Genomic DNA, 11566 nt, shown 5'->3' with positions numbered 1-11566 from the left:
CTGCAAATAAACTTACACCTTTCTTTAGACTCTTCCACAGGCCACTTTGCTTTCTTGTCTCACATTAATAAAAAGAATTATATATACTTCACATGTAAAAAGGTGACTTAAAAATGCAAACAGGCTCAACATTCCCTCCCCAAATCCTTTGGAGACTGAGTAATTTTCATGACATCAGAAAGGCAAATATGGCACAAAAGAATGGAAATTAAGTTAAAAAAATCAATTTTATAAATATTCTTCCTCTGTACAATTTTTCACAGCCCCATCCCTCCCACCCATTTTTATTCACATTTCTTTTTTTTAAATTCCCACCCCAATTTATTTTTAAATCATAAAATATATATTTTAAATCTGTTCATATTTTAAAATATTTACAGGAAGAGTTCCTTCTGTTGAGGTCATGAGGAGTCTGTACAAGGAGAAGGTGGAGGGGGGTAGAGGTGAAAATAGCTTCGTTCTGTGGCAGGAGACGGAGGGCAACTTTCTTCTGCTGACATGTATTGACTGCGAGGTGTGGGTGGTGGGGGATAAGGGTCTGAGTCTGAATTTAAATCGATATAGTATTTGTTGGCCTTCCATCGACTAGTAGTATAGTCACTGTCACAAACATCTGTGCTGCATGGGGTTGTGGGTGGAGCTATCCCTCGTATAATATATGGCCTGCAGAAAGAAAATAAAAAACAAAAACCCACATGCATTAGTTGCAATCTAGGGAAAAAAGAAAGACAGATTGGAAATGAGTAGCTCTGTGTCCTCAGTCAGGATGCCTGCTCATGAATACTGTTGTGAACCTTAATTCATGTTTTCATAGGAAATCAACAAGAAGTACCTGAACTGTGTTAAATTTGATTGGCGCAACTACAACTACCCTCTGCCAGCAGTACATTTTTCCGGCCCCCTGACCAGCCAGAGGAGACCACCAGGACCATTTAGCCCAGTCACTAACAAATAGTGTGACTAATCAAAGAGTTTTATGAGGAGCTTGATGAACTGAACAGAAACCACCAATTTTCTCTATACAGGATGGTAAGGGACTTACACAGCAATATAACCTACCTATACTGCAGTATTACTTAGCAACACTGTATTGGAAGGCACTAAATCCTGTCATGTCAAAACATGAACACAAAGCCAATGTTTAAACTTAAAACTGGCATAACCTCCATTTAAATGGTCATTTAATAAGAGAAAGAAAGTTGTTTTTTTTTAACAAGGTGAAGTCTGCTTAAGATCCAAAACTAAAGGACAGATCAATAGAAGATTTATCAAAACTTTTTATATGAGCTGTACCTGTAAGATCTTGTGGTTGAAGGAATGTTTGAAGAATAAAACATCTCTGCATTATACAGGGAGCGATCGGTAGCTGGGGAAGGAGGTGGGTTCAAGATCTAGGAAAAATAGGAAAAAGTGCAAAAGTTTGGATTAATTCTACAACTACTTCCTTTGAAAATATTATTTATGCCTTCACCCTGTCACTCATTTTATTTTCCTCTCCTTGGTGCTTGGGTGAATTAATGCACTTTTAAAGAACATGGAAGTTCATTATGAGGCTTTACTCTGGGCTCGCGTACACTTCAGGCCTTCAAAGTTCTCTCAGTACATGGCATTTTCTTCCTTGCCACATCCATTATTACACTGGAAGGCTGTGGTAAAGCTGGAAATGAGACACAGTTTTGATGAATCTCAGTGTACTTCATTGGATCTAAGGACTGATATCATCCTGAAGGAAACAAAGTCTGTTCCAATCCCAGCCCCTAAACTAACACCCAGGTTAGCAGCAGGATCAGGAGGCCAATTTCCTTTACCATAACTAATACAACTCCATTCTTGCCTGAATACTTTTTCACTGTGGTTCTGTAAACACATGATTTTGACACAGTTCACAATGCAAAGAGCCTACAAGCTAAAAAATAGTTACAGCCTGCCCTAGCCTGTGTGTGCATACACAGAGTTGCTGGTAACCCTCACACTAAGAAGTTTGTTGCTCTTCAGAATCCTTTAGGATCCTTCCCATAGCAGGAAGCAGAACCTCTGACATGACCAGCAGGATACTGGCCTAAAAACAAGGACTGCACTTCCTCCTGTCCAATGTGGAAAATTACAGCATTGCTACTGATGGTAGGGCCTTGCTATTGAAGTGAGTATCTTGTACACAGCCTGTCCTGGGCATTCTGCCAAGCCATGGCCTGCCACAGTGACCACGATAGCATCCTTCCTCGCCTCTGCTCTTCTCTCATTATAGTGACTGTAAAATCACTGGAGTGGAGGTCATTGTTTTGGTCTTCACTGCGCAGTGTCTAGCAAAATGATTCCCGGCTGTTGAATTGAGCATATCACTATTAATCATAAAGCCATAGAATGGTTTGGGCTGGAAGGGACCTTAAGGCTCATCCAGTTCCAACCCCCTGCCACAGGCAGAGACACCTTCCACTAGACCAGCTTGCTCCAAGCCCTGTCCAACCTGGCCTTGAACACTGCCAGGGATGGGGCAGCCACAGCTTCTCTGGGCAACCTGTGCCAGGGCCTCACCACCTTCACAGGGAAGAACGTCTTCCTAATATCTCATCTCAATCTCCCTTCTCTCAGTTTAAAGCCATTCTTTCCTCTTTCAAGATACATTTAAGTATTTTCATATAAATTCAGCTATGTTTTTCTGTTCATCCTTTTTAGTGTGGCTTTGACATATCAACCCAGTGTTAGCATTAAATTGTTCAGCATGTTGCACAGATACTGGTGAAGCATGAGACAAGCTAAATGAGGAGGGCTGCTGACTTCCAAACATCTGCTAGCAGGACTAGCTGCTTGATAACTTCATTGAGAAGGTAATGCAAGAAATAAGTAACAGTTTTACCATATCAATAGATAAGCTCACAAGCCTCTCTTTTCTATTCTTGCCCTTCTTAAACGGGAGAGATATCCACAAAGTATGTGGGCTCCCAAAAAAATCACCTCAATAGCTAACAGATTGACTCTGCAAGCTTGTGTGAACAGAAGAGTGAGTGCATGTTTTGCTTGGAATCACTAAGGAAAAAAACTTACATGACAAAATGCTGGCTAACAGTATGTAATGTTTCTCTTACATATTCTTAAAGAATAACTCCTATTCATGGCTTTGAATTCATTCAGAGAAATGGGGATTGAAATTCACTTCCAACAGCTAAAAGCCAGAAACTGAGCTAAATTACAGCTGAAAAAAAACAAGCAAAGTAATCCCTGCCAGTATAAGTGTTTTCTCCCATGCACACACTTGGTTTTCTCAATCAACAATCGACACTACTTGAACAGCAAGCCAAGCTTATTTCTTATGCGTTTGCATTCCAGTCCTGCTGTGTCTTGTTTGTCTTTCTATTCCATGTGTGCAGCATTACACAGTGCAAAATGTCATTGGGCCACTGACATCAGAGTTTACAAAGAGCAAAGGAGGTGGCATCTCCAAGGGAGTCAAGACATAAGAACAGAAGTGCCCAGGAACAACCCAGCTGAATACCACTCCAGTAGCAAAACATTATAGACACTGTATAGCATTGTGTGATCCTCATGGACTACAACAAAGTCCTATCATGGAGTTCAATGGGTGTCAGACTGCGCCTGTAGATCATAAACAGTAATACCTTAGAATAACCATTATTCTATTTAGTAGCATAAATTTTCATCTTCTCTTTCTTTAAAAGTGGGAGGTACTTAACTCAAAGGTATATTTTCAAGATGTACCTGTGGGTAGAAAGTGGCTTTAGTGCTGGATGAGCTACTTGAAGAGGCTCCAGTAACATGGTTTCTGTCATATAATGGGGCACCGCTGCTTCCTCCCATGAGACTCATGGAGCTGATCACGGACTTTCCACAAGAGATGCCTGCAGTCAGACAGAGAGGAAAACAAAGTTAGGTAAACCACAATTCCATCTACCAGCGCAAAACAGAAAACAAATCCACAGCTTGGCAAACCCATGCAATGCTACTGATTGTCACTTTGGGAACAGTGTTCTATGTAAAAACAAGGAACAACATATTTTGTAAAGAAAACATCTTGCCCCCACACCACTTAAGGTTTCACTGCAGCACTGAACACCTCCAACCTGCTCTCAACACTCTGCTAGAGAAAGGAATCTCCAGAACAGCTGACCCAAACTTTTCATCCAAATTGTTAACTAAGAAATTTTCCAGTTAAATTCAGGTGTTTGCAAAAAACCATTATACACTGCCCAAGAAAAACAAGCTAGAAAAAACAAGCTACAAAAGTTTCCATTTCCATCCAAAGCAAGTTAATTGAAAGTACATGAACAACAGCAAAAAAAATCATTATTTTTATTAAAAAAAAAAATAAATCAAAATCACTGCTGAAACTGAAACCAGCAGTGGCACAAAGAAGGAATCCTGGGTGACAGGAAGAGGGAAGACAACATTCTCCAATCAGTTTTGCTGCAATATACACTTAAATCAGATCACACATTCTGAGCTTCTTCCTGTCAGACTACTCAGTGCCAATGAAGCAGTTTAGTTTGGGAAGGTTTCAGAAAAATTTCAGATGCAGAAAATATTTATTACAAGCAGAGTGGCTCTATCTAAGATCAGCATTCATGAATAACTGTTTTGGAACTGTCATGGTATGAGAAACCTATGTCTTTTCTTTAGAATGAACAACAATGGTAAAATTTTCAGCTGCTGTAACTTGTCACAGCAATATGGATTAGAAAAAAATAAGAAATACAAATGAGAATCAGAATGACAGCTTGGTTAACACCTCCAGAGGTACAGACAAAACCCACTGATACCTGCTTTAATTAAAAAAGCTTCAGTGTGAAGCCCAAATTAGAACCGTGCTGCAAAGATTTCACTTGAAATGATTTCATCCTTAGATTTTATTTCCTACCACAAAAACCTTTCAATAACCATAAAAACATACTTTAAGCAGGAATAGTTGACCACAGCCACTAAAGTGTGAGAAAGGCTAAACCTAAGTTACATCTGGCTATCTTCAAAGACATGGCTAGAAGAAAACAACAATTAGCACGTCTCACAAAGTAGTTTAATATGAAGAAGTGCCACATCTTTTCATTTGTCTTTATCATGCATCTGATTTCAGCTGACATGAAAAGCAGACTCCAAATACTCTTAAGTATGGATTTCCTCTCTTCTGACCCCGTCTGGCAGGTTTACAGATCAACATTTACTTTTCAGCTTCCTGAACAGTATGAAGATAAATTCTTTCTTCTCAGGGCTCTATAGTTAAGACTTTGCTATTTCCTCCATGAAAAGTATGTTTTACTTTGCAAAATGATCTGAGGTACACCATTTAAGTGTTTTCTTTGATACCTATTTGAGGTTTCTGGATTCTTATTTATTAGCTGAATATCCTAAGCTTTTATGTATACTTCAAGTCTTCCTTCGGTCTCAGCATCATAGTTGAATGAACTTCTCCAACAGGACAGTTTGAGTCCTTTGCGAGGTAGAGAAGCTTTGCTGGTTTAGAGATGAAGGACTGAGACACAGAGAGAATAAATGCTTTGTCCAAAAGAAAACAGGAAAGCAGTCTCAGAGATGGGCTAAAACAAAAGGCACATTTTCATTACACATCAGGCAATGAGCAGCCAGACTACGATGCCACACCCAGGCCACTTGTGTTCTTCCACATCTGCTGCTGTAACTTTGGGAGGTTTATCCCGTGCTTTTTTGTATTACAGTAAAGTAAGATGCTTCACTTCTTTCCCCTGCTTCTTTCCACTGTGGAATAACATATCCATCTTGGGCAAACAGGCCAAAATGTGTGAAGAACTTTAATGGACAGGACAGACACAAAGAATAACTCAACAGAACTTTCACCAGAATGCTAAATGGCATTCTAGGAAACAGGAACATGTGTTTCTGTTTCCAATATTGCACTTGGTTCACTAGTCTTCATAATGTTTTGCGGGCCTTAGGTACGAAGTACTACACAAAGCTCTGGCCTTATTACATAAACCAGAATTAGCTATTTAAAGAGCATGTTTTCTCTGGCAAAACACAGTTAATTTTCTATCAAAAAGTTAAACACCTGTGCAGATGCAGTTTAGCATGAAAACTGATTTTGAAAATATGGCAAGATGCCTACTGAAATGTGTTTTTGCATATCTGATCCAAATGACAGATTCATACCAAAACCACTGAACAGATCAACAACATCTAATTTCTGCACTCTAAATAGTGTGTATAACTCCAAATCCAGACAATGTAATGGTACTAATTAGGTGCAAGGTCCTTACCATCCTTACCAGTAAAGGTGCCATGCTGAGAACTTCCTGGAGCAATAAAATTAAGAGGGACGTGAGGGGTGCCACTGACATACTCATGTGGAAAAGGACTATTGGGTCCGGCATAGCGCTGACACACCACTCGCTGGCAAACAAAGTACATTCCTCCCATGACAAAAAGTGACAATATTATACCAATGACAGGACCAATGGCACTACTGTGTGGCTGCGACTCGTCTGAGGATGGCTTTGGTTTTTCTGGAAAGAGAGGAGAAAAAAATAAAGAAGGGCATTAAACATGGGGCAATTCATATGTTGCTGTCCTGGAGCTTGTTGCAGCGAATAAGTCAGCTCAGTCATTCACACAATGTCTTTGGAAGCATCTGCATCAAACTTGGCCATCTATAGCTCCACATATTCTGATACCATGCACAGGACTTCATGCCTCTTCCTCCCCTCCATGTACATCAAGCAGTATTAGCAAGGTACTCTCCTTTGTGTCTAGCAATTCATCTCAGAACAGGATTACTTAGCACCTTGATAAGAACAGTCCAGGAAGTTTTCTTTTCTTCCCCCCACAAAGTCTACAGATTAAGGATATAGGACGCTTATAAACATGAAGTCCCTACTCAGAGAGGACTCTGCTCTCTCAAAAGCCATTTGTGCTAGTTTTTAAAAAATTAAAAAACACTAGAAAATAAAAACATTAAAAAAAAATCATTAAAAGGTTTTACCAACAGGAATGCTGCCATATGTATTATGCAGTGGATGTCTTCCTTGATAATTAGGGCTTAAAATATGACTTGCTTTCTAAAATAAACCTTACAAATTGGAAGGAAAACAAAGTACAGAATATCTCAAATACTTCCTACTTCTCATTTCTTTGTTCCCTATACAGCCCAATGTTGAACCATAAAAAGCGCCGCAGTATTTGAGATGAGCTATGTTTCCTATCTTCCCTCATTTTGGGTAACACATTCAAAATTATTGTTAAATAAACCTGACACCTCTATGTTTTTCATATATGTGACATTCTTCAGTGAAAACCAGTTTTTCCACGATTCATGCAACATTTATAGTTCTTTTTTACATATGCAAATATACATTTATATTCATAAAGTGGAAAAATCAAAATAAACTTGGCCAAAGCCTATCAATTTTACACATTCAGATCAAACAATAGACCCTTTTCCCCCTTAATGAAGCTGTAAGAAGTGAAATGGTTCACATAAGATTCAAGCCTTCACTTCATAAAATTTTTCTCCAGTGGTTCATTCCTTTCAGTGGAAAAACAACTGAAATTGGAGAAGGAAGATAAAGGAAATAAAAAATTCTACTGATAAACTCTTTAACAGCGAAGCATCAAGAATTCATTTCTGCTTCACAGTCTTCACACTTATTAGTGCGTGACAGCTTTTATGCCAGCTAAGTCCCTAATTTTCAAATAGATTAGATCACATATGACACCAGAAAAAAACAAAGCCAAAATTAAAACATGTTCCCAAACTAATTAATTTAAAACACATAGTTCTCATTTTGGTTAAATCTAGCTTCTTTTGAATGCAAGATCCTTATCTAGAAAGTAGCAATCATTCCCTGCTTGAGTTCCTTCCCTCAGTCAAGCAAGAAACCACAGAATGCTCTGTTCCACTAAGAGACTCCAGAGGAGACAGTCTTATGTCTACATAAAGACACATTTAAATCAGTTAAGACCTAATTGCAGGACTGGACCCTAACTGCAAACAGGAAACAGCTGCATTAACTTGGCAGCATGAAAGTTTGTCAAGTGCACAAAGAAAATAAACTGAAAAAGAAAAGAAGAGGAAGAAGTGGCTTTACATTATCCAGAGAAGCAAGGGAACAGGGTGAGAGCTGAGATAAATGGAAGATGAGGGAGAACAGTTTTTGTGGCTATTCTTTTAGCCTTTTCTTCTATTCACCACTTCAGTGGGCTCCCCTCACCACTTTTATGAAATACACTTTTCCTTGCAGTACCCCCCATGAGGATGGAAGGAAGAGACAAGGTTACCTAGACCACCTGGTGACCCCTCTTTTCATCAGAGCAGTGGCACAGCTTCTGACAACTGGTGCTTTAAAACCTGACAAGACTCTAAGATATTAAAAACCCTGCAATTAGCCAAGGCCCTATAGGCAACATCATTAAGCAAAACCACCCAACACAAGGTATATGTTCAGAATGAATTACCAACAGATCAGCACATCTATTTGCTTCTTGTCTAAAATGCTATGTTCCAACTGTTTTGCTAAACAACTTGTGAGCTACTAAATGCTCCCTTTATCTGCCCCATAAACTGCCCCATAAGCCTGAAAACTTCATGCACTAGTCACCCTGATGGTGCAAAAAGAGGGGAACTGCAGGCAGAGCACAGGTAAGTGAATTTTACCATCCACCTCAGACTGCAAAATAACAGATCCTGCTAAGGACTAATACAGCAACAGCCATGAGCATGCCTGTAACTTGCATAAACCTACTGGCATGGGAATGACAGTTCAAAGTAACATTTTGCCCAGAAAAATCAAGGTCTCTCTCCTTATATTCTTTTCCTATCTAGCTGCACTTTAAGAGACAAGCTTGTGGTCTCTTGTGGACTTTTGCTCACTGCATGCTAGTTTCTCCACATAATTATCCTGCAGCTTGACCCTGTAATTGCAGTGGATTGGGCTGTGCACTTTTAAAAGCCACCCCAAGCTTAGCAGCAGCTCTGCAAGTACCAAGATACTGAGCACAGTAGAATCAGATCCCCTGGGTATAGATCTGAAGGCTCATCTAAAGAAGGCAGCATTGTATCCCATATAGCATTTTGTGCCTAGCTTGAAGTAACACTGGGATTTCAGATCATCTTCACTAATGCTGTATTGCATTTCCTGGAATAATAGCGTTACATACTTTATCACATACATAGTACATACCTACATTTTATACAACTATGAGAATATGTGGCCAAGATTCACTGGGCTACCCTGAAAGAATATTACTGTGCAAAGATTGGGGCTCTGCATAGGACATTATGCCTGAACACAGCACTTGAATCTCAAGGAATGACATCTTACCACACATAAGCTCATCAGAACCATCGATGCAATCTGGAAAGGAGTCACACTGTTGCTTCAGGAGGATGCACTGGCCGCTTGCACATCGGAACTGATTGGGTAGACAAATTGCTGCACAGAAAGAAAGACAAGATTAAGTACTACTTGCATGGCAGCATTTGAGCAACTTAAGAAAATAAAAAGTGAGACATGATGCCGCAGTGTATTTTTGACCAGGTAGGCACCAGAACATCCGCTTTGCTACTGTGGGTAAAATGCAAATCTGCATCTCTCTTGATGCTTTCTTCTTCTTGTTAAACACCCTAGTCAGTAGGGCTAAAATAAAATTCTGATCCCAGTAACTCCCCATCCTTTGTCAAATCAGTCCTGTTGGGGCAAAACTGGGATCAAATCAGCAATAAATAATCTCACAATAACTAAGAAGTGTAGCTTATCACCTGACAGGTTAACAAAATGTAATACCTTGACATATTATAATCTTACATAGTCTGTAGTATGTTATGTAGTCCTGTATAATATAACCTTGCTAATTAACTGATAAATTCCTTATCTATTTGTAGGAGCCTCTGATTCAGTGAAAAGGACTTGTTAATTAACTTTGGAATCTCTGTCAAGTCAGAGCATATAAAAAGACATAAAAGACAGACTGTTGTACAAGGGCTAGTAAGCAAGAGTTCTGGAAGGTCACAGTACAGGCTATTTAATGCAAAAATAAGACATGCTGTTTTCTTCTGGAGGAGAAGATCCAAATTCATGTTTCGGATCACAGCACTGGTGGTGGTTTGACGTAGACCTCCTCAATAGCCATACTTACTTTGCCATGGTCCATTTTGCAGAGCAGTTCTCATGTAAGAGAACTAAATTATTTATGGAGAAAACTTAGCTAGAAGCTTGATATGCATCAGCTCCTGATTTGGACTGTTATGCCCCCAGTAAGCTGGATGCAGCTTCACAAGGTCTTACAGTGCATATAAAACATTTACATGTTAACAGAAGGCTCTAAAATTATCTAGAGCTCCCACCACACCACTTAGGTTTTTGCACTATGAGAAGGGCCAAGTTCTGTGTGCACCTTCCTAGTTGCCAGTGACTACCACCCCTCAACTTATTCTTGCAACTGTCTGCTTCTCCTTTGTCTTCTCTCAAGTCTTCTGTCTTAATATCCTTTCCCTTCTTACATGCTCTATTTTCTGTTGCTGTCCTGCCTTGTTGAACTTGTGGTTTCTTCTTGATCTAGCAATGGACAACTTGGTGTACTGAACCTGTCTTGCTCAGGTGATGTAGTTTCTTCAGTGGCATGGTAATCCAGTTGCAATATCATGACACTGTTAACCTTTTGACTTCCTCAGGATAAGACAGAACTAGCTAGCAGTACCATAATAGGTTCAACAAGATAAAGGGCACAGTCTTGAAGATGTGGGACATATCCAGGGACATTTCTTTGGCCACTTCCAATCACAGTATGCAACCCCTGTGCCAATGCAACTTTCCAAAAACATGCCTTGGGAAACTAGGAGATAGGAGAAGTGGCTTCTGAGAGAATCAAGGCATTGAACTCAGACCTATGGAAAGGCAGTGATTATCACTGCTCTGAGCACAAGGCAATCCCTCTGATGCACAAGGTGGAGTACCAAAGTTTTATTAAGCCCAGTTAGCCTCACTACCTGAATAAACTTCATATTGAGAACAAGAATGCACTATATGCCACCTTCCCTTCCCCAGTAGGCTGACATATGCTAACAGACAAGAAAGGCCTAACGGATTTTAATTTTCTTAGGAATCCACTCTGGCTTTGGCCTGTAAAGATTCCTGAGGACTACAGAGTCCACATTCACCACATCTCCCTCAGTATAACCCTGGACACTGAGTATTTTTATAGCTCTTCTAAGGAAGTGTCAGCATCCTGGACAAAAGTTTAGACTTGGGTGACTCAAGTGCTTGCAGAAAACTAGGTGTACAACCACTGAGCATTCAATAACTGAAGAAATGTGTCTTCAACTATTCTATACCAGATGGTAATGCCCATCTGTGCCCTCAAAGAGGCAGTGCAGGGAAAGGCAGGCACCTACAGTTCATATGATGCCAAAAATATTGGCATAAAGTTTGTTTAGCAGTGCCCACCATTCCACAGTGAGATGACCACATACACATTCCACCTTGACTCTGCATGTGTGCAATGGCACTGTTAGGTTGTATATGCGCTCCATGCTGGACAAAGCAGGGCCTCTTGATGAAGCAGTACAGTTAGCAAGTACCACCTCCCATAA

General features: G+C 39.9%; 1 protein-coding gene across 2 annotated transcripts in view; it reads right to left on the bottom strand.

The window, feature by feature from the left end:
* Nucleotides 1–208: 208 nt before the first annotated feature.
* The window catches only part of LRP5 (LDL receptor related protein 5), a 126668-nt gene continuing 115310 nt past the window's right edge, over nt 209–11566 (bottom strand). The window contains exons 19-23 of one of the 2 annotated variants that reach the window (XM_061462835.1): nt 9300–9410; nt 6240–6485; nt 3715–3854; nt 1294–1391; nt 209–663 (exon numbers count right to left, since the gene is read on the bottom strand). In XM_061462835.1, coding sequence (XP_061318819.1) covers nt 402–663; nt 1294–1391; nt 3715–3854; nt 6240–6485; nt 9300–9410 — 857 coding nt within the window. In that variant the 3' untranslated portion in view covers nt 209–401. The remainder of the gene's footprint in view (nt 664–1293; nt 1392–3714; nt 3855–6239; nt 6486–9299; nt 9411–11566) is intronic. The other variant, XM_061462836.1, reaches the window with a different exon arrangement.

Source organism: Pezoporus flaviventris, unplaced genomic scaffold (genome assembly GCF_033815535.1).
Source record: "Pezoporus flaviventris isolate CSIRO_AGI_PZ_B2104156 unplaced genomic scaffold, CSIRO_AGI_Pfla_v1 ptg000036l, whole genome shotgun sequence".
NCBI classification, from domain to species: Eukaryota; Metazoa; Chordata; class Aves; order Psittaciformes; family Psittacidae; genus Pezoporus; species Pezoporus flaviventris.
Note: the sequence above shows the minus strand (reverse complement) of the source record. Positions and strands in the feature narration are given on the sequence as shown.